General features: G+C 38.5%; 1 protein-coding gene across 1 annotated transcript; it reads left to right on the forward strand.

The window, feature by feature from the left end:
- The first annotated feature begins 549 nt into the window (after window positions 1-549).
- On the forward strand, window positions 550-21,203 carry LOC136262930 (ponticulin-like protein H). Its single transcript, XM_066057353.1, has 5 exons — window positions 550-601; window positions 2,111-2,291; window positions 2,349-2,398; window positions 20,831-20,974; window positions 21,026-21,203. The coding sequence occupies exons 2-5, from the start codon at window positions 2,176-2,178 to the stop codon at window positions 21,109-21,111; spliced, it is 396 nt and encodes a 131-aa protein (XP_065913425.1). The 5' UTR covers window positions 550-601; window positions 2,111-2,175; the 3' UTR covers window positions 21,112-21,203.
- Window positions 21,204-24,778: the final 3,575 nt, after the last annotated feature.

Genomic DNA, 24,778 nt, shown 5'->3' on the forward strand with positions numbered 1-24,778 from the left:
TTTACTGAGCTTATGTGCGCATGCAGGGCTATTTGATTGAATGCTTTAGCTACAGTGACCAGCACTGAAGTAGTTCAGTTGCTATGTCACTATCTTGGTTGCTCAGTACAAATGAAGTATGTACAACTCAAGATCTAGGCATTTTCTCATCACTACTGAGATCACTACAAGGAGAGCTAGCTCTTAGTCATGATTATACTTACTATGTGAGGTAACTGTATAGATGCATTGGGAACAGTTCCATTAGCTATAGGCTAACTTGCTACATGTCAGTGGGCAAAGCCGCCAATTTAACTAAGCAAATTAGCCACATATACTAAGCTCTATTGCTGGTAGTATGCAGTATTGCAATAGCTAAAGAGTAACCTCTTCAGTAGACTCGTACCTCGACTCATACCAGGCACAGAACACGGCTCCACAGCACTACAACATAGTATTTAAAAGTATTTCAAATCTTAACTGAAATCTTAAAATCTTGTAAAATCTTTTCGAATCTCAGTCAAAATCTTGAATCTTTCTTAAGATTTCTCAAATCTAAGTACTGCGTTACGGACCCCTCGGGTTCTACAAGTTCTGATCATTCCTGAAAACGCCAGTCACGGTGAGTGCAGGTAGCTAGCTAGCTATTTGTATCAGTCGATACATAGCTCAGTAGCCTGTCATGATGCTCTTTATTTTATTATTAATTACTAGCACAGCTTAAACTTAGTAGACAAGGTAGTCCCTTCGGAACAGTCTCTCATCAAAAATATCGGCTTGAAACTAACTTAACGATTGGAATCTCGGCAGCATTGCCCAGAAGCTTTCTATATTGTGTTATTGATTAAATGAAATTCTTGGTGTTGATGTGTAATGCTGTCAATGATGATCGCTAATAGTGGCCCAGAACACTAAGCTGGGGATTCCTAAGTGATATTACTTTGGACAAGATTTTTAGATTGTTTGTGGTGTCTCTCGCAAATTCAAAATTTTGAAAGGTAGCTATCCAGTGGAAAAGTTATAGTAACTCAGGTACTGCCACTGAGTTACATGCTCAATTGTGGATACTTCGCTCACGAGTATTCATCCCAAATGAAACAGGATGAATACTTGACGGACGTCACGCCCTTTACTTAGCAAGTTTTTACATGCTTGCACTTGTGGGAGACAACGTTACATTTGAGTGCTACCATACATGAGACATGATATTCCAGTTCTGCTCCCAGTAGGATTTGCCTGCACTGATGTGCAGCAGTGTTGAGGTAGTCCAGTGTTCTACAGGGTAGGCGCAACTGTGTACTTTATGTATGGTACTGCTCAAATGTAATGTCGTCTCGCAAGAGTGCAAGCGATTAAAAACTTGCTAATTAAAGGGCATGGCAGCCAATTCGCTTGCAAGCATTCATCCTATTTTGTTAGGGATAAACACTCATGAGCAAAATCGGTGTCACACCCTTTAATTAGCAAGTTTTTTAATTGCTTGCACTCTCGCAAGACGACGTTACATTTGAGCGGTACCATACATAGCAACTTATAGGCTTGGCAGATATCTTGCATTGCAGGCTGTTATACATTAAATGTATACAGTACCTGTTCTGCAATGATCAAACAGCACTTGAGTTGTTAAATGTCATACTATACCCTAACCATTTTTTATTCATACTGTAGATATGGTAAATATTATTGTTGGTTACGATAGATTTTTAAAATTGTTATACACCCCGCATGGCATTTGTAATAACATTAACTGAAGAAATACAATAAGAGCATTTTATGGACTAGCATAAGTCATATTCAAGTTAGTAAGAATAACTGTACATGTACTGTGGAGCCATGGCTAAAGAATCTGAGCAAGAAATTGTATTACTATATACATAACCCAAAAAAAATAATATGTAATGTTCCACACCCATACACACACACACACACACACACGCACACACACACATACACACACACACACGCACGCACACACACGCACACACACACGCACACACACACACACGTGCACTCATTCACACATAGTTAAGCATTTATTCTAACACGTTGTACGTACACTCACATTATGCTTTTTGTTTGTAGACCATCATCATTAATTTACTAATGAATGTATGTTATTGTCAATTTACAGATCAGACAAATTGCAATCAATGTTTAGCAGTGAACGTGTGTAATGCAGCAGATAATGAGTTAGATATGAGATTTGAATTTATAATCGATGCATCAGCAATACCTACTTATTGTGAACTGACCAGAAACGGAAGCACTTTTGTAAGACGTGTTGACCCACACAGATATTACAGATTGCAGCAGTAAGAAGATGGAATTTATGTTATTGTTTGTCCACTATGTCCTGAACCTCATCATAGTATCTATTTTGTCATCTCAACTAGTGCATCTAACACTTGCCCCACGACAGGTACGTACCCTATGTTTGTGCATTTTACTCAGAGTATATATATAATTGCAATTATACTTGGCAGTACTGTACATGAGTGGGCTATACAATAATTATGTGACTGTATTTTAAAAAATTGATCAAATCACACATCTGTAATTTCAAGGTTAACAGTTTTAAAGAATTCAAGGCATTATAACTTGCCAAGGGTATGAGTGAATACGCATATGAATGATGCATTATAGTATTATGTTGCAAAGCATGTAGCTGCTTGTGCAGGTTCCTGGCAATTAAGAAAATGTGATGTGTTGGACGAGCAAAGTAGTATCACAAGTGCTCAGAAAGGGAGGAGTGTTGTGGTATGGAGGGAGACCACCAGACCACAAGTGAAATCCAGGCACGAGGTTACAAGGCCGTATATACTAGCTCCTTAGTGGCTGGTATACAGCAGAATTAACACTGAAAGCATTTGGCTGGCTGTTGCAGGAAATCCACCAGTGCACCACTGGTATTTGTCAAGCCAGGCCCTTAAGAAGGCCAGAAGTTGCCTTTTGAGCCTGCCATACCACCTAGAAAAGACTGCTCTTAAAATCAGCCTCAAGTAGTTTAGGAAATGCTGAGGCTTAAAACCAATATGTAACTGAATTTTGGAAAAAACATTCCAAATCGCACATTAGAAGTTTCGAGATAAAATGGTTTCAAAGAATTCAAGTCAGCATAGCTTTTCAATGATAGCAAGCACACATATGAAATTTGCACAAGACACAGTATCATCAATCTATTAAACCAGGCTCGAGTAGTTTGAGTAGTATTGAGGGTCAAAACTAGTAGTACGATAGTGTAGCTATCCACTGGTGGTGTTAGTTTGATTTTACCTGATGTGCAATTTAGAACAGTTTTGTAAAATCTGGTCACATATTATGGTAAGTGTACAGTAGTAACCCACTGGTGGTATTGGTCACATACAGTATGGTGTCAACATTATTATAAATGTGATGAGAACCTATAATATCATATATCAGCACAATATTTGAATCTCTTACTGTATTATGGTTAGAACAGTTTCATCCAGGCATTCTGTAAAATAATCTTTCTATGGTAAATTCCACACATATTATGAAACCAATGGGATTACATTACTATAAGGTCACTAACCACAGATATACTTTATTTGTATATATGTGTGACCAGAAGGATATTGCATCATCCAATTCCAAATGAAAAGCTATCTCATCCTGGAATTCATGTAATCTGATAATTTGCCCATTATTTTACTCATGAAATGTATGGCCAATGTAATTGTTTTGGGTAATTCTAGCCATACAAATGTATTGAAAATTTAGTAAAATCAGCTCTACCAACAATATATAATACTACTTCTAATACAGCTCTAAAATGCTTACTCGCAAAGCAATTCACATTCGGTTCAGTTTCTTTGAGTTTTCCACTATCATGCTCAATGTGTATGCATAAAGAAATGCATGGGATTACATTGCAATAAGGTCACTAACCACAGACATACTTTGTTTGTATATGTGTGACCAGAAGTATATTGCATCATCCAGTTCCAAATGAAAAGCTACCTCATCCTGGGATTTGATATGTAATATGATAATTTGCTCAGGTGCTCATGAACCTTATGGCCATCATACAGTATGATAGTACTGTATAGTAGGGACCACAAAGGTTTGGGGTGTGGCACATGAAAAGGTTACCAGCCACAGTTTTCCCTGATGACGATGAGACAGTATTGGTTAGGTAAAACAAAGCCCAACCAACCTTCAGATTGGCCCGAAACACTTTCAACAAGTTGCTTTGGAATTAAAAATAAAAAATTAAACAGAATTCTACTGACTGACTGACTGAGTAACTGATGCTTTCAGACAAGCGTAACTCGATAATGGTTAATGCTATGGGCTTGATTTTTTCACTGTTCGACATTATTTCAGCCGGACGCATGCCTTTTAGCATACCACAGTACAAACAATGCATTCTTCATGGACTTACCAGTGTCCTCATTTGTGTCCCATTCATCTTTGCTGACAGCAAAATGTGCCGATTTAGCAGAGCAAGTGATGGCTTTCCTTTGTAATGGAAATCGTCTGTGTTTTTCATAGTGGCTACTTTGATTGCAGAGGTGCTTTTCAAACAATTCTTGATTCATAATGCTGTGTAACAGGTTGAACATAGCTGACAATGAATACTTCACTTTTTATGATAATTGATAGCTGGGGCGCTCGGCATCATTTCTTTCTTTTGATGTGGTATGCATGGGTTCACCAGTCATAATAATTTTATTTTACAAAAAAAGCTAACAAACAAGTACACAAATAATTGAAATTTTCAACTAAAATAGAGACCATAGCACATCAATAAAAAGCACTCAAACAAGCTTGAGTAGTGCACGATATTAAATCACAGTAAAACAGGAGGAAGTGTTATATCCCTACTGTGCATTTCCATTATGACACAGTAGGGATATAACACTACTTATTGTTTTACTGTGATTTAATATCATGCACTACTCCAACTTGTTTCAGTACTTTTTGTCAATGTACTATTGTCCCTACTCTAGTTGAAAATTCCAAAAACTTTTTGTGCACTTATAATTGTTTTGGGTAATACTATAATCTAGCCCTCCCAGATCATACCCCTACCACATGCCATATGCCCTTATACACATACATGTACCCCTTTCCCAACCATATTTCTCTGTGGGGTTGTGCCACAACAGCGGTTGGCACAACCCACAAAGAGCCACAAAGAAAGCTGTAACAGATTTTAAGATACAATCCAATATTCCTCGACACCTCAAAGCGACTTTCTAGGTTGTCTTTCACATAACCATCTTTAGCATTCTCACTCTTCCATTGCCCATGCCTTTTAAAAATCTGGTCTGGGACTTTAGCATTCGCTGCAGCAGTGGCACCCCTGACCTCATACTGTGCAGGCCAAACTCCTGGGCTGGGAAACCCAAAGCTGCTATCTTCTTGAGAAACAGATTGCATAAACAGCTGTAGCTTATTTTCCCAGAATCACAAAGCTTTTCACCATTCTTTGTTTTCAGGATAGCCAAGAATAGAAACCTCTCATCTGTCGATGTAATCCCCAGTTTGTGCAGGTACGATACCACTTGTCATCTCATGGGAGTTGGCATGATTATTACACTTACTAATTAAAGGGTGTGGCACCAATTTTACTCTTGAGTATTCATCCCAAACAAAATGGGATGAATACTTGCAAGTGAAATGGGTATCACACCCTTTAATTAACAAGTTGTTTTTTTAATTGCTTGCACACTTGTGAGACGACGTTGCATTTGAGCGGTACATACTGTCGCATTTGAGCCTAGATACTGGGTGGGTTTTTGACATAGTACTGGCAGGCACCACTTCATCTGCTTGTCTCAATTGGTCATTCGTACTATGGAGGATTTGGATGGTCATCACATCTCCAATGATTGAAAAAACACATGGTTGCAGCTCCACTAGTTCACTAAACTGTAGAAATGTGGCATAGCCCAGTAAGCATGTGGTCGCAAACCTCATATCAGAAAGTGTCCCCAACTGATCTACATCTGCTAACATTGCCTCAACCATTTCAATTGTGAATAGCTCCTTCTTTGCCACTGGCTTTGCTAAGGTATGTTGCAAGCCTCCTAATGTTACTTTCACCAAGAGAATGGCTGATGGCAAGGCTAATCCAGAAGTACAGTGGATCCAGGCCAATGCATTGCAGGCTTCTTTGGCTTCTGATTTAGAAGCTCACTGTTCTCCAATGTACTGCAAATACAAGACAAACCCGTTAGGCCTGGCTGGGATTGGTTGAAATTTGTGAGCTAGTGCCCACCTCTTCCATCTTTTAAGGCACCAATGTATTTTTTTAACAGTGCTAACCACCCGACTATGCAACACTGTGTATGGCAACCTGCTAGCAAGGTCTTTTAACTCTGGGTCTTCTATTTCATTGATCAGGTTCCAGCATCCATGTGTTAACATGTCTACTTAACAAAATTCCATGCACACATTGTTTTGAAAATCACAGTTATGTATCTAGTTTCTCATGCCCCTATTTACTCCCTAGTGCTCTTTGTCTTTCCCCAGGTCTTAACACTTGGCTTTGAAATTATTAATAAGCTGTGACCAACACAACACTGTAGCTATGAACTGTGACCAACAAAGCACTGTAACCCAATGAACTGTACAGCATTGCACTCCTGATTTATGACCAAATTGTGGCCAACACAGTATTGCAGCCCAATGAACTGTGACCAGCACAGTATTGCAACCCAATGAACTGTAACCAGCACAGTATTGCAACCCAATGAACTGTGACCAACACAGTGTTGCACCTCTGAACTGTGACCGACACAGCCTAGTAATCCATTGAACTGTGACCAACATGGTATAGCATCTCTGGGCTGTGACTGTACATCTGAACTGTGCCTAACACAACCTGCACCTTTTGACTGTGACCAACATGGCACTGTAACTCTGATCTACAACCAAAATTGTCATTTTAAAATAAATATATATATATGGTTGTGTCCTGTTGAGCAAAAAGTGGTTGTTTTTGCAAAATTCTATTTTGCTGTAAAACTGTATTGAAATACATTGGGTACCATGTTACATTAAAAAAATTATACACATTTTAACTGCTTTGTTATGTACTAAAACAAAGCCCAAATGAAAAAAAAACATATATACCACTAGGATCTCCTGTTCACTGGAAGTACGAAAATCTTTGCTTCCGTGTTCGTTCAGTGTACAGTACATGAGTTATGGGTGTTTATTTACATAAATTGCAGTAGAAATAAAGTTTACCATGTCATTTAATTGTTGAAATGGCCTTCTTCTTTGTCCACATAGAGATGTAAAGGGAAAACGCTATACCTTGATCAATGTGTCAGTTTATGGTGAACAGACTGAGCCAAACCCCATCTTCATAATTTGTTTCAATCATGAGTTATGATCAATTAAATAAGCGCTTGTAACTTATTTGCCATATTGTTGCTGTACAGACCGGTATGTTCCTGTTCCAACTGTCTAGCGCTATAACTCCAAGACAGTTCGTCACAAAAGGTTGAAACTTTGGCTATCCACTCCTTTGCTACTATAGATAATAGAGAAGCAATAAAAATTAATGGAATTCAAGGAATGTGCAAAAATGGCAGGTTTTTGCTCAGTGGGTCACATATGTTTATTATTACATCATTATTTTATGACTTTCTGTTTATTTATTCACTTTTCATTATTTTAAATATATATATATTTATGTAGTTAGGGGTTTAATCTACTCAGTGTTGCTTTGGAACCAGATAGCTAGGACTGGTGTGGTTGGGCAAACCATGGAATAGGCTTGCACCCGAGCTTCCAGGTAAAATTAGCCCATCACCACAGGGTAATTCAAGCCACTCTATAAATCTGCTGGCTCAGTACCATTGGGAAATAATAAAGGCCAGAATGGGAAAGACAGCCACTGGAGGACAATGAGGGCACATGCCTTTAGCTCCTGATGCTTGAGCATACTTAATCACTCTAGGAATAAAATTGATAGGTGGAAACAACCAGTTGTTGTCTTTGCTCCACTTACAGGTAATTCATCCACAGCTTCAGAACCTGGGGTCCAAAATCTCATTTTAAATCTCTCCAGTTGAGTATTTACTGGGCTAGCAAATCTAATGATACTGTGTGGACAACAAATCTCATCTAGCCGGGCAAACGTGGGTGGGTTAAGTGTAATCATCATACTCTACAATACGGCTGAAGTAATCAGCCAATTCATTCTGCTCTCTGGAAATCCATTCAGGCTCCAGTCTGATTTATTATTGACACACAGAGAAAGTATTATCTAAAACATCAGCTTGCAAAGCATGTTTGGGACTGTCATGTTGAATAATTCAAACTACATTCTGGTTGTCTGTAAACCAGCGGGCTTGCTCATTTGTAGGCTTTTTTGGAATGACTTTAAAACCAGATTTACTGCTTGCAACTCTTGCCATGTGGAACTCTGGGCTGCTTCTTCAGCAGATCACTGCCCATTGGCAACTAGACTACCATATTCCACTTTATATCCTCCAAAGCCTGTAGAACTGACATCTGAGTATACCAACTGGAGTGCATGCTGATGGTTTGGGCCATATAATTCTGGCCATTAAACTGAGAAATTCTTTCGACCCAAAAAGCTATCTCTTACATACATCACGCTAAACATTAAGTATCATGAGGTTCTACTATTGGGTACAACATATAAGCTGCTGATCATTAGTCTGGAAACCAAGCCCAGGACTAGTGACATAGAAATTTTGTGCCCACAACATTGGCTATTTGCCTTGCACTAACCAAATTGGAATTTTTTAGTTTTTGTAGGTTTTACTTTAGTTTACTTGCGTATTTGATATCTGGAACTGAGAACTCCCCATTAAACAGGTCGTTAACAAATCCAAGCCATTCAATATTGTGGGATGGGTCCCATTGGCTTTTTTTTACATTGTTGACAAAGCCAGCATTCTCCAAACTTTTAACTGAGACACTTTCACTTATAATAATTCTATCTTTACCATGTACAGCCACAATACCATCATCAAGGTAAATAATAGCCTTCAGTCCTCTACCTCTCCATAACCTAATACGTGACCTCAGTAATTTAGTAAATAAATAACAAACACTGGAAAGCCCAAAAAGCAGTGCTGTAAATGTGTAGAAGCCACCCCTCCACTGAAAGCCTATGAATTTGTAACACTCAGGGTGGATGTCCACATGGTGGTAACCAAATTTGAAGTCAAATTTAAACAAATATGCATTCATTCTTATCAAAAATAAGGGCAGCTACACACAAAGCTTATTATTTAAAGGTCAGCACATGGAAAAATTGGTTAAGATGCCTCAAGTTCAATACAAGTGCAACTTTCCTGCAGCATTGGATACAACTGAGAGAGGGCTATTACAAACTCATCCATCCTGATTACACGACGGTTTTTTTTAAAAACTGCCTATTGTTTCATCCACAAAGCTCTAGTGGGACTCCACTAAGTGTGAATTACACTGCGTAAACTTTAAGGGAAAGCGATAGCCACTTTCAATACATTCAAGTATACAGTATGGTGCATGTAGTACATCTTTAAAAAGGTAAACTTTCTTTAAGGCAGCCTTGCACATCTGTTATTTGCATTAGCTCTTGGCTCTCTAGTTTCCAAAATTGTGCTGTTTCTACATTGTCAGGCATGCTCTTACCAGCCTTCGCATGCTCGTGAGGTATTCCTTTGACACGGTCTGTTCAATTGCTTCTAGCTCATTAACACGTGTACTAGATGGAATTCACAATCAGCACTTTCACAACACAATGACAATTCAGCTCACCATGGGTCAGGCTGACATACCTCAGCACTGCTTACCATAGGCTGGGAAAAAGGATACAGTTTTCTTGGTACAGAGCAAATCTGCTTTTTGGCCAAATCCCCTACACTGGAAACACAGCCCCAACACCTTCAGCTTGTATGGCCTCTGAGTTATCACAGCTGGTGGAGGAGGCCTCCGTTGGTCTTGCCTGTGACCATAGTAGCCACCACATGGCCTGGGAAATTGTACCAGGAAGGAACCTGGTACTGGAGATGTCTTCTCTTGTTGTTAATCCTGCCTCCACTGCTGGATCGCATGTTGGCCCCTTTCTCTACATCTTTCTTAACATCCTTTTCAACACGGAATTCGGCCCAATCAATCTCCTTTTCAATATCTGGACTGTATGCTAACAGATTCTCCTGATAGTGGGCAACAGTGCTCCAGCCAAAATCAGATTGATCAGCGATCTTTATACAGTATGCTTCTGCCTAGTACGTAGCCAATTGCTTCATACCTTCTTCTAGGCTCCTTCTAGGGATGAGCCTATTTTGCTTTTTTTTCTACCTATTTTTCTTTCCAGCAATTCTTTTATTTTTTACCTATTTTGCTCAATCTTTTGCTCGAAATTTTTCTATTTTGCTAAAAATTAATTGTAGTATATCTAGCTTACAAGCATGCGTGACTGCTCTATTAGAATATTTCGTACCTAGTGACTGCTCTATTAGAGTATCTCGATCTTTAGTCACCATTTCCTATGAGCATATGTTGTCCTAATACTATGCGTGACTGTTCTATTAGAGTATCTCGATCTTTATCATACAAAATGTGCCAAGTTGCCATTCCTTGGTGCCCATTTTTCCAGTTTTCCACCTATTTTTCCAGCATTTTGCTCTTTGCTTTTACCAACATATTTTTCCAAAAATTTTGCCAGCAAAATCGGCGCATCCCTAGCTCCTTCTTCAGTGCTTCTCTCTCCTTCAGAGCTGATGACTTCACTTTTGTCACCTCTGTATGGGTGGAACTGATTGCTTCTTCCACACCACAGTTAAAGTTGTACTGGTGTTCGTGCCCTTTTTTGTGGAACTGGTAACTGGTGCTCCCAATCTTTCTGGCTATATCTTGTGACATCTTTTCCTGGGCAGCATTCACCTCACCCTGCACTTCTGCTAACGAGGACTCAAGCTTTTCCTCTACTTCCCTTCTGGACTGGCAGACTTCTTGCATAAGAAGCTTGAGTTTCTCTTCCACTAACATTGTGTTGGAACACGCTTGACACAAACTGTAAGTCAACCTATATCATAAACGTGGCATACAGTAAATTTAATTAAAGCACACTATTAATTACACCCTTATATACCCTGCATTACCTGAGGACATGAACAAACCACATACTGTATTCATGTGGGAGCTTATTTTCTGTCTAATTCACTGCATTCAACTGCCGGACAATATGTATTGACAATTGAATAAAACCAGCTGTAAACATATTGTACCTCTACCAAGAGTATATACACGTATTCCTATTTCAAATACTGCTCTAAGGTGCTTACTCACAAAGTGATACACATCAGGAGGTCAAGTTATTTGAGTTTTCCACTGTCATTCCCAGCGCGCATGCATAAAGAAATGCATGGCCACCTTGCCCTGTCTTGAAAAAAAAAGTAGCTTGTAACTTAGTCTTGTACCCAGACCCTATTCATTGTGCACTTTTCGACTTCACAGTATTAACATGCATGGAAGGCTTCTCTGACCACTCAAAAGTCGGTTACCATCAATTAACATGCGACAAAAGTTGTGAACATGGGCTTGGGTGCTTATAATCTTTAATCGATAAGTGCCATCCTTGAGGAAATAGGGTCTGGGTACAAGACTACTTGTAACTCTCCCCAGTGTTACAGGTCATTTTCTTTCATTTTTCATTAATGATTGAAAAGATTAACTGTACGTTACAATATATTTAATAACAACTCAAACCAATAGCAAACTAGTCTTCTTTCAAGACAAGACATTTTGTGTCATTTTTGTGAAATGATCCAGGAGGGATCCATTTACCCAGTAACCAGGAACCTCCTCTCTCTTGAGGACTTTAGGATAAGCACACTGCATTACTAAATGTGACTAATTTTTGAACACTTTGTTCTTAGTGAAGAAGGGGTCTGATGATAAAAACCTGGGTATCATCTAATTTGCCTACTAAAGAGGACTTGAAAACTTTTTTCATTGCAGTAGACATAAATTATGGGTGTTTGTTTTATGTCTGATCTGAGCGATAATACACTTTCTTTGCTGAATTCTCCTTTGCACATGAGTTTATAGAGTGAGCTATCATTTATTAGGCAATATGATGTTCAAGCAGCTGCCACTCATTACATGAAAATCCAGCAGCTTACCACAAGGTAAGCAGCAATTATCCTCCAATAATCAGGTATGTAATAGGATCAGTAGCATGAAGCTACAGCAACTGAAATAAAATACAGTATGCTTGATCCAATTTTTGAACAAAACTATCCATTTTCAAACATTGCGTTATACTACCATTAACAATCCCCATTTTTCAAATTTATTTTAATTACCTGGACTCATTAGCTATCAATGGCCAAAAATAGTTTCATATCTTAGAATAGAGTGAGTATGAACCTTACAAATTTTGGTGATATTTTTGGATGCTTTTCATTTTTACTTAGCCATAACCACAACTAGGTACATGTAGATTTTATGCTTTTGTAAGAAATGCACCAGTGTTAAAGCACAGAAACTGGTAAACAGGTACCTTGCATGTGGCATTAACTTGCACCCAAGGGGAATTCCCTTTTTAATTTTTGTGATGGTATTTGTATTGGGCCACCTAAACTAACATAGAGGGATGGTCAGGAGGTTGTTTCTCTTTGTTTATGCTTTTCCTCATGTATGCATAGTAAGCAACCATTTATCGATTGGCTTCTAATGTCGACTAGATGATTTCCAGTAAAACAATTTTCCGTAAACACAAACACATTTAATGAACCAGTGGAAGCAGCCATGTAAAGTTAGTCAATGTTTAAGAGGAGTATTAGGTTTAAGGACTAGTAGGTTTTGTTCTGATAAAGTTGATATTTTGTGTGTTGTAAACTGGTCGCAAATGTATCACATATATTAATCATACAAATAATATGAATCTTGGTGAGTGTGGTCTTTATTACATGCTGCATTGCATCATACATGGTGTTTAATGCCAATCAATAATAATATATCAATCACATGGCATGCAGTCTCACAATAGTACATGCATGCGTACATAATTATTACATCATTATTACATCATTATACTACATCTCCCCCCCTTAGAGATTAAGTTTGTCTGGAGGCCTCATAACTGTCCCAGTTCTAGTTCTAGTCATCAATGGACTTCTTACACCAATACCTTGAGGTTCGACAGATTGAGGAACATCGTCTGTAATTAAGGTGTGATCGATTACGTCTAGACAATCCAGTAGGGGTCTCGACATTATATGATCTTGGGCCAGCAACATTAACAATTCTCCAGGTACATGACAAATATTTAAACTATACCTCATCATGCGAAGACGGAAACGGAGAATACGGGGTGACATAGCATCTAGATCCTTACTACTCATCAATGGAACCAGTGGTTTGTGATTAGTTTCAATGTCGATTATCTTACCCATGATGTAGGGTGAAAACGTCTCACAAGCCCAGGTAAGGGCTAATGCCTCCTTTTCTATTTGGGCGTAGCGTTTCTCTGTATCGGAAAGTTTGCGAGATGCATAAGCTACTGGTTTCCATTGCTGGTTACTGTGTTGTAACAAAACTGCTCCAACCCCATATGAAGACACGTCTGCTGAAATTTTGGTAGCCGCAGTGGTATCATACAATGTAAGTACTCTCGGTTCGGTCAGTAACTGATTGATCTTGGAGAAGGCTTCATCTTGAGGAGTGCCCCACTGCCTTGCTTGTTTAATGCTGAGTAATTCTGTCAATGGACGGATAATGTCAGCACAATTGGGTATGAACTTTGCCAACTGATTAACCATACCAACAAAGTGGAGCATCTCTCTCACATTTGAGGGTGGGGGCAGCTCTAAAACTGCCTGGGTTTTAGCTGGGTCAGCTCTAACTCCATCTTTGTCAACAATGTGGCCAAGGAACTTAATCTGGTCTGTAGAAAATTCGCACTTTGAAGGATTCAGTGTAACTCCTGCAGATTGAATTCTGCTTAGCACAGCTTCCAGTCTCTTGTCATGTTGTTGCTGATCATGGCCAAACACTAGCACATCATCCATTAAACAAAGGACTCCTTGTAATCCACTTAGCATTGTGCTCATGTGTTTCTGAAAAAGTTCTGGAGCACAGGATATTCCAAATGGTAACTTGTTAAACTGAAATCGTCCAAAAGGAGTGATGAATGTTGTGAGTGGCCTTGATTGTTTGGCAAGTGGAATCTGCCAAAAGCCGCTATTGGAATCAAGTTTACTAAACTTCTTTACTCCAGCAAGTTGTGCAAGTGTTTCATCCACATTTGGAAGTGGGTGGTACTCTCGGAGAACATTTTGATTCAACGGCTTTAAATCAACACAAATCCTCACATCTCCTGATGGTTTCGGCACCACAACCATACCAGCACACCAAGGTGAGGGGTTATCAACTAGTGAAATTACTCCCATGGATTGCATACGAAGCAACTCTTGCTCCACTTTCTGTCTTAGTGGGATAGGTACTTGGCGAGTTGTATGAAGGGCATACGGTTTAGCATTACTTTGGAGTTTGATTTCATAGTCAGCTCCAAGTGTTCCTAAACCCGTAAACAGATCTGGAAAACTGTGTTTGATATTGTCAGGTGAGGTACAGATATTGTGTAATTGTTCAGTTAGTCTTAGTTCTGTGATAGCTGGAAGTCCAAGTAGATTTGTCTTGAGGTTCTTCACTACATAAATTTCTTGTTCACACAGTGTTGTCTTGTGGGACAGGGTACCTGTAAATTTACCAATCACTGAAAGTTGTAAATTGGCAGGGCCACGAAGCACTTTGTTTGGCTTCTGTAAAGTGACATTCTGTAATTTCCTGTAAGTGTCCTCAGAGATAGCAGTTACCTCGGCTCCAGTGTCTAGTTTAAAACTTACTTGCGTTTGATTCAAAGTGACGGTACTTAGCCACTGTTTATTGTTGTTGGAATGAACTACTCCAAGAAAGGAATTTTCATCAGGATCAACACTCTCTTCAGTTACTTTAGACATCTTGCTACTGTAACATAGTGCACTGTAGTGTCCTACTTTATGACATTTGTGACACTCAGCATCTTTTGTAGGACATTGTTGTCTGTTGTGCTAGGGTGTTTTACCACACCTGGTGCACTTGTTGTCATCTTTAGAATGTTGTTTTTTAACATGGGATGGCGATTTTCTGCCAGCTGCTTTCTCAGACTTGTTAGTGCGTTTGGAATATTTTCTGGAATTTAGCGCCTCTAGGTCTAGTGATTCACTACTGTCCTGAGCTGTTCCTCTCACAATGCCTTGTTGCTTGTGAACTGCCTCGCTTTGGCGGGCCATAGTCACGGCTTTTTCCAGAGTTAAATCAGGATTCAATTGCATCTTCTCTGATAACGAGTCGTCTAACAACCCCACAACTAATCTGTCACGTATCATTTCATTGTGAAGATTTCCGTAAGCACAGTGTTCGGCCAGGCAATGTAAATCTGTAATGAAACTATCAACTGTCTCTCCTTTTCTCTGACGTCGCGTGTTAAACTTTGTATGTTCGAAGATGACGTTTCGTTTCTTTACGAAGTGTCGGTTGAATCTAGGGATGAGTCTATTTTGCTTTTTTTCTCACCTATTTTTCTTTCCAGCAATTCTTTTTTACCTACCTATTTTGCTCAATATTTTGCTTGTCAACAATCTATTTTGCTCCATAGTTGGTGTACAATGTAATAATAATAATTACATGTAATAATCAATAAGCACTGTTTACATACACTATGGTGTTTAGATATTAGTGATTGTATCTTAGCATGATTGATGCCTCCATATAATCCTTTAGTGAATTTCCTTGTAGGTCACCAAATCCTGAATTCAATAGTGAGAACACCCTTTCTGCAGCAGCCGAGGAGGGCTGTATGGTCAAGACCTTCTTTACAGCATTTGACCATAAAGGCAAATCAGTTGCATTGAGCTTCCACCATTCCAGAGCAGCAAGTTCATCACTAATACCATCCGCCTTAGCTACATAAGAAGGAAGTTCAGCCTTCAAATTTTCAAGCTCGTCATCCTTAAAGAAGGGAACAACCTGCAATGCATTTACATGAGAAACATCTGGCTTAAGCATTACTATCTTGTGCGGATTGAAAACTCTCACAGCCTTAAAAACTAAAATTTGCTCCTTTAAGGAAGAATCTAGCAGTTCTTGAAAGTAATCTAGAGCTGGTTGCATACAGCTTCGAGCATAGCTGCGATGCCTCTGCTGTGCAGTTGATTGAGTAGTGATACTGCGAATAACAGCTTCAGTGTTTGGAGTATGAGCTGCCCTGACTGCTGCAACAACAGTCTGTACTATTTCATAAGCTGTGAAACTCAGTGGCCCATCTCCTTCAAGGTTATATGTAGCCTTAACAAACACCTCCCCCCAATCAATAACAGCAGCAAGCTCAAGCTTTAAGTGTTCAAGCTTTTCACGGTCAGTTAAAATAGCTAGTAACTTTGGACGAGATGCAGGGCCTAAGTCTGTATTTTCACTTAGGAATGGTTCGATATCACCAAACTGGAGCATTATTTGCTTAAAAATTTCCCATTTGCTCCACCACCTGGTAGCACTATACGATGCCATTGCCTTTCCTGTTTGTTGTTTCCATAGAAATTTGGCTTTAATGCTATGTGAAAAAAGTGCTAGCCAATTACCAATAAACTCAGTCAGGGTTGGTACTTTGAAGTGCTCTCCAACACGATCAAAAGCATGGCTGAAGCATCCAATATCTATTACATTAGGGTAAACAATCTTCAATGTCCTCATTGCTACACTGTTAACAGATGCTCTATCTCGCATAGCAGCAATAAGATGGCTGGAAGAAATGCTGTAGAACACTGAAAGCACTTGTACCAATTCGTGTGCAATTTCTTCCCCAGTGAGAGATTTTGAAAGCAGTTGGATGGCTAGAAGCTGCTGTTGAATTTCAAAAGAATCATTTACAAAGCGCACTAAGACTGCTAATGCCTCTCCACTATGAGAGGTACCATCAAAAATGACACTCAAGAACTGACCCTGGAGTGATTGCTTAATACGTGCCTTTTCTTCTTCTAAAATAAAAGGAATAAGGTCAAACATAAATCTGCGATCTGTAAGGCGATAGCCTGTCTCCTCAAAAAGACTACGAAACTGGTCAACCTTACTTAGTGGTACACCCGCTTGAAGAAATGTTTTGACCACTTTGACTCGGAAAACCTGCTGTTGTTCCGGAAGAGTCTCACCTCGCCCATGAGCTTCTGCATTATACCTTTGCAGAGATTGTGCAATGTCTGAGTCTTTAACATTCCTTTGTTGCAGCTTTTTCTTTCCATTAGCATGTTTAGTAGACTTTAAGTGATACTCAATACTGCTCTTTTTGAGGGGTAACTCTTCCCGGCATCCTTGGCAAAAAAGCTTTCCAGTAGCTACAGTAAAGGGTTCCTTGGAATATTCGGTTACTCTTTGCTGGGGCTTGATCGTTTTTGGGTTGCTCTGCGAATTCGAATGTAATGCTCTCTTCCTGCCAGCTGGTGGATTTTTGGCAATTTTTCTCTTACGAGAGAAGTCAGATGCACTTGGTGCCTTTAGCACACTAAGCAAGGACACTCCACTAGACGTTGGCGTCGTTGAGTTGCTGGCACTTCCGGTAGAACGAGTCCTCGAAGTTGTACTAGTCGAAGTTGTTGTAACATCTGACTCGCGAGACGATTCACGGTCATCATCATTACTAACAATGCTAAGACTGTCATCTACTTCACTAACATCGCTTTCAGCACTTGAACTGTAGTCAATGCGTTCTATCACATCCATTGTAGACACTATTTCACACGTGATTATTCGCTAACATGTATTGTGGGTTCGCCTTCGGGTCAAAGTTCAGCTAGAGCCATACTCATTTAACGTACGAGTGTTAAACGTAGCTATGGTAAGTTGTTACTTGTGTTAGTTATGCAGTTACATTCACACTGTCTGAAACAGATCTGAGATTAACAAATTTTGCTTATTTTGCGCCTATTTTGCTCGATTTTGCTCCTATTTTGCTCGATTTTGCTCCTATTTTGCCAGCATTTTGCTTGTTGCTCTTGTATTCCTATTATTCCAATAATTTTGCTGGCGAAATCGACGCATCCCTAGTTGAATCTTTCTTTCACTGTACTGTACTTCTTGCGGTCGTCATTATTTAGTCCAAAAGAGGTAAGGATATCGTCAGCCTTGTCGCCCATGGAGTAAATCAGTGCGTTCACTTGATGCTCATCTGGCTTCGAAGAAAGTCCAGAAGCTTCTCTGAATCTTTCGAACCGACGAATCCATTTCGGCCAATCGTCTGGCAAAGCAAAGTCCAATTGTTTCAGACCCTCGAGCAGTAAGGACGCCATAGACGAGGACGACCACTTCTTACACCATGTTAATGCCAATCAATAATAATATATCAATCACATGGTATGCAGTCTCAAAATAGTACACGCATGCGTACATAATGATTACATCATTATTACATCATTATACTACACATGGTAGAATGAGACAGAGTTATCTGATAGCCAGATATTAACAATAATTACAATGTACATGTGGTCGATAACACATGTTGGTGGTCAATAAGACGTGATTTCAGTCAAGTGTGCAGAGTGTTTAAACAAAACAGTCTACAAAAAATTATATTGTTGCCATTGCATAGTCCAAAGACCACTAAAGAAGAAGGTGAAAACCGGAAGTTTGTAGGACATTTCTGTGATGAGCTATGACTGAAGAGACCAAACTTGGTCATTAATCGGTTGCTTACTATGGTAGCAAAGAATACAGTACAGCAAAGAAAATACCCTTGAGATATCAACCCAGCAGTACAGTCCTATACATGTTTACCGGTTTCTGTGCTTCAGTACTTTTGCATATTTTGCAAAAGCATAAAATCTGCTGTTGGGCATTGCTAAATAAAAAAAATGGAAGGCATTAGAAAATACCACCAAAATTGCAAGATTCACATTCCCTCTGTGCTAAAGATATCAAAACCATTCTTTTGGTCATTGATAGCTGAATGAACACAGAACATTGTTAAAACTTGATGTTCAAAAACAGATAGTTTTGTTCAAACAATAACTCAATTATGTCCCAAAATTCCTGTTAAATGGCCATTATGTGGGGTTGCCTAAATTTTCAAGTAGCACTTGTCCCCTTTTGCCTCTGACCCCTTCAATTAATTTGTGCTTATGTGGTTATTTTTTAATAAACCATAGTGATCAGAAAATTTCTACATATTTCCCTTGTGTTTGTCTGTTAATTTTTTGTACCATAGTTTATCATTAGTGAATTTTTATAGCAACACATCTTTGGAAAGGATTTTTCCAGATGTATGAGACTATTATTGCATAACTAAATGTGACAAGATTTTACGAAACTGATCCAAATCGCACATCAGGCACAATCAAACTGACGCCTCCATTGGATGGTTGCACTATCGTACTAATATATTTGACCCTCACTACTACTCATGACAAACTACTCGAGGCTGGTTTCAACAGACATCTTTTCTGGGTGGTGTTTAGAGCTCAAATGGTGGTTTTTAGTCTTGTGAAGGACCTGGTTTTGCAAGAATCACTGTTTTACTGGTGGACAGCCTCATAATGTTGGGCAGATATTTTTTGTGTAGATTTTGTTACATATCAGCCACTAAGGAGCCAGCACAGCCCTGTAATCTTGTGTCTGGACTCCAATCATGGTCTACCTCCATTTTGAAGCCTATCCCTTGCCCACCCCGCCACCTGCCACCCCTTTCTGAACACTTGTGATACTACTTTGCTCATCCAACTGCTCAGTTTTTTAATCCTATTTGGCAGGAAACTCTACAAGCAGCTATAAGTACTGGAAGTGGTCTGAAAAGTAATAGATTGATGCAGCTTTTGTGTAAACTTCATATGTGTGCTTGCTATCCTTGTCAAGTTATGCTGACTTGAATTCTTTAAAACCGTTTATCTCTAAACTTCTAATGTGCGATTTGGATCATTATTCCAAAATCCAGTCACAAATGCATACCACACTGCTAATGCAAGCAATAATAGTTAAAGGGGTGCTTGCAATTGATTTACAGAAGTGCATCTACAGGTGCAGTACAAGTTATGTTACGTTTTAAAACATTGTGATCACATGAGGTCAATGATGTTTTATCCCTCTAGTTTGTCATGCCTTCATGCTGCTTCACACACTAAGGCATGTTCTTTCTCTACATTAAGGTTAATCCCTAAAAGATCTGGCTATACCATGCCTTTAATTCACAGCTCATGTTTTTGGCAGCTGCATTGTTTCTCAACAGCTTGACTGTTAATATACAGTGTACCAAAGAAGCTGTGAACCTAAGTGGGCTACCAGAGGTAATTAAAACATGTGAAATTAAATACAATGTATGGTGATCATTAGTAATTGCTGCATGATAGTCTTAGTTAGTGTTGCACCGATAATCGGATCGGTTATCGGAAAAACTATATATCAGCTTGTTTTTGTATATCGGTATCGGATCGGCACCACAATGAAAAAAGCAGCAGATACAGATACATGTATGTATTTAAAAATACATGATCATGTACACCAAATGATGTTTACAAATGCATTTAGTTGCTTTTCTTGCATCACGAATGTTGTTATTACTGCTTCAGTGTACTGTCAGCTGTTGTTGTAGCGATACTGCTGCTGTAAACAAGCTAAATTGGTTATTCACAGTCAAATTTCTAGTAAAAATTGCTACAAAATAGATATGTTCTGCTATATCGGATCGGCTACATTTATCGGCTTGAAAACATCATTTAATATCGGTTATCAGAATATCGGCAAAATTTCATATTGGTGCAATACTAGTCTTAGTCTTGTTTGGTTCATTTGTACATATGCAACCTTGATGCTATTTGCCTTACAGTATCCCCATCTACCTCAGTTAATGTGGTACCCACAACCACCACTGTTGCAGTTACAAGTATATCCATAAGTACTTGCACAGCTGTACCCAAAAGTACAGCTAAAGCTACACCAAGAGTTACTCCAACCACAATGCCTTTCCCAGGTAAACACTTACATGGTGCTTGTCGGTGTGATTAAACTGTGTTTAATGTAGGTAACGGATCTGGCAATAATCACTTAACTGCAGTTGCCATTGCAAGAATAATAGTTGGAGTAACTATACTTTTATTGATCATATGATTAATTGATATCAATTGATTTTACATACTGTACATTTGTGTAATACATGTATTTAAGTAATGCATATAACTGTAATAATGATATAATTGGAATGTGACATTATGTGAAATACTGTAGTGTAATCTTTCAGTACTCTATACAGTGTAAGGCTAAGCTTAGTTTGGTTCACTCTCTAGTTTTGTACTTACTACTCAGAATGCTTTTGCGATGAATAAATCAACTTGATGGTTTGCTGTTTGTAACTTAGCACAAATGGCATAATTGGCATGATTAATCTACTGTACATGGGGGAAACTTCAATGAATGGTAGGGCTCTCTTGCATATGTTAAGGTCCGGTACCCTATGAAAATGATTGCTTTAGACATTATGGGCCCTTTTTTGGAGAACAAATATGGGAACTGTTACATATTAGCAGCTGAAGACTATTTTACAAAATGGTTGGAAGCATGTGCAGTACAGTACAAATCAAGAGGGAAAAACATTACAGTAGCTTCTAAACTTATATGATATTTCTTTGCTTTCCCCTGCTAGATAGACTTCACAATTTGAAAGTAAAATCATTGAAAAGTTGGGTAAAAAATGCATACCATTCCATTCCACCCTCAAGGGGATGGATCAGTGGAGAGATCATAATATAGGAGTATGCTTGCAACTGTGGTTGAAAAAGGATTGGGAATATCACCTGAGGGCCACCTGTATGGATAAAATACCAGCATTTGCTCCACTACTATTTAAGTTATTCTCCATTCTTTCTTATGCATGGGAGAAAGGATACCATTGGACCTGAGTTGATAAAAATACTGAAAGTTCTAATGATTTTGTTTCTCGGCAGGGCAAGAATTTACAGGAGGCCTATTGTCAGGTAGAGAATAGCATGGGATTGCAACAAGATGGACAGAAGGAATTGCACAAATATTCAATCGTAAAAACATGGCAAACCATCTAATGTGAGGGATTTTATGATGATGTACATGTTTGTTGTTCCCCGTGGCCATTGCAAAAAGCTACAGTGTACATTGTCCCTGTAGTGGACCCTTTAATACTGTTATTCGTAAGAAGATATCTGATGTGATTTATAGGATTCAACACTGCTGAGGTAGGAAGCAGCAATAGCCAATAAGCTGTTCATCTTATCAATTAAAATTATGCTCTCCAGATATCTGGAATAGGCACCAGGCCACTTGCCTATTATGCTGGCATAATTTTAGGCATAATAGGTACTTTGAAGCATCAAGCATTATGCTACAGTAGCATAATGAGTAGATTTTACCATTATTATTTTGGTAGCCATATAGCTCTAATGTTTAAGTGATTACTTTATTAGAATTACTAATTGGGCTACAGACCACCGCTTTCCTTTTGTATGTGGTGGGATTCTAAAATAGTAGTTGTATGGATAGATGATGCTATATCAATAGAATGGCTATGCTGATCTTTTTCATGACATGCAGTTTTTGCTTACAGTATGATAGCAAACTTTTTTTTGACAATTGGGCATATATTATTATGTTAAATGTGATTTGACTGTGACATTAAATTGAATTATTATGATGTAATCTTTTAGTACTGTATAAGGCCAAGTTCAGTTTTATACTCATCACTTGCTACACTTTTGCATGATTTTATGATCAATTAGTCAACTTGAAGGTTCACTGTTTGCATGGGATAACCTTGTTACCTTTCACCATGCCAAGGATGTATATTGCTAGCTTAGTTACAGTTTAAAGTACCTCTGTCAGAGCTTGAGGGCACAGTTGTATATATAAACTTTTCTCTATTATGCTTACACTGGTGATAGCTACGGCAAAATTGTCTACCTTTAAAATGAGCTGTTATATATATAAGAGTTTGCATAGAGAAAAGGTAAGTGATACACTATACAATTTCTCTACCAGTTTATGAAACTATCTGCCAATAGTGTATATATTAGTTAATGCACTCACTGTTTAGTCTAGTGATTCCCGCCCCTTCACGTAGAGAGGCTTCCTCTCTGTGCAAAGGGGTGGGCATCATGGTTCATTGTAAACTATTGGGTTATAACAGTGGGCAATTTGGTGACCAGACTACCCACTGTTATAACACAATAGTACATGAATCATGATATGTGACCCGGTCTGCGAAAAGGGCTCTTATAGCCTTTCCAATTGCATATATATGGTAACCCATAACTTGACTGGTGAATATGGTGCAAGCCTACAATTTAGTCACTCAACAACCCTAACCTGGCAGTAGCTTTGGGTGTAATTACATGGTGATAGCTTTAGTAGATTAGGAGTTATGATTAGCCAAACATGGATAATTGGAAAGGCTATAAGCGCCCTTTTCGCAGACCGGGTCACATATGTAGAGTGTATTACTAAGTATTATACAGTAGTGCATGATTGTTAAATGAGTACAGTGGAGCCTCAGTTGTCTGAATACCAGTTATCTGAATCTTCGGTTAACCAGATGCTGTAATGATTTCTCATATTGGTGTAATGAGTGTTCTATTAGAGTAGTCATATATATGCATTATTTTAAATGGTATAAATACAGCATAGGCCTCCTTATTGGACAATACTTGGAAGAAAAGATCGAGATAATCTAAGGAACTTCAGTTATAGAAATTTCTGGGGACTACTTTGTGTTCAGATAGTGTAACTGAAAATGTGAAAACTCATAAATCTGAAGTTGTGTACAAAATCATTTAAAATGGTCTACTGTATTTCAGGGGCAAGTCAAATAGTGTGGGCTGACTTTAACAACATAATTTTCACAGTACAGTTTAAAACATACTATATAAGATATGGATCTGAAAGAAAAAGGATTTACTAAATCTTTATTTTCATCATTGATACAGTAACATGAATCACTGCTTTACTTACAGTTTTTCTTTTGTCCACATCATTGCATTTTGTATTTAGTTTAGTGAATTCTTCTGTACTTGATTTAATTAAATGATTTTCAGGATATTGCAACTTATTGTAATTTTCAGGTACTTTATCTACTTGTCTTGCACCATCTGAAAAAGTCTTATTAGATGCATTAATATATATTTTTTAAATTATCTACCCATATACTACTACAGTGTGCAGCACATACTGTAATTGTATACCAAGCGGCACCAAAATTCAACTGAATTGCTGTTATTAAAATTTTTACCATTAACCTACCATCACAACCATTTCTTGGCCACCACCTTGGATTTCACATCTTTTTTCACCATAGCCTTTCTGAGGGCCGCACTCTTTTTTTACAGCTTGGCTGTTTTGGATTAGATTTCACTTCTTTTTGTATTTGTATACCCCAAAGCTGGCCTATGGCCAGCTTTGGGGCTTTTTTAACCTATCTTTTTTTTTCTTTTCCACAGGAAGAAGAAAAGATGAAGCAGATGAATACTTTAAATATTTCTGATTTTATCAATAAATGTACAAATTAAATATATATATATATAATGCATATATTTATTACAGAACTCTACATGGTAGTTTCTTTGTAACTGAACACTCCACAAGGTGAGTCCTTCTAGATGATCTCTCCACAGGGTGGATTGTTTGTAACTGAACTATCTACAAGGTAACTTCTTCTAGCTGATCTCTCTACAGGATGATTTGTTTGTAACTGAACTTTCTACAAGGTAACTTTTTCTAGCTGATGTCTCTACAGGGTCACTAGTTAGTAGCTGAA

This window comes from Dysidea avara, chromosome 1 (assembly GCF_963678975.1).
Source record: "Dysidea avara chromosome 1, odDysAvar1.4, whole genome shotgun sequence".
NCBI classification, from domain to species: domain Eukaryota; kingdom Metazoa; phylum Porifera; class Demospongiae; order Dictyoceratida; family Dysideidae; genus Dysidea; species Dysidea avara.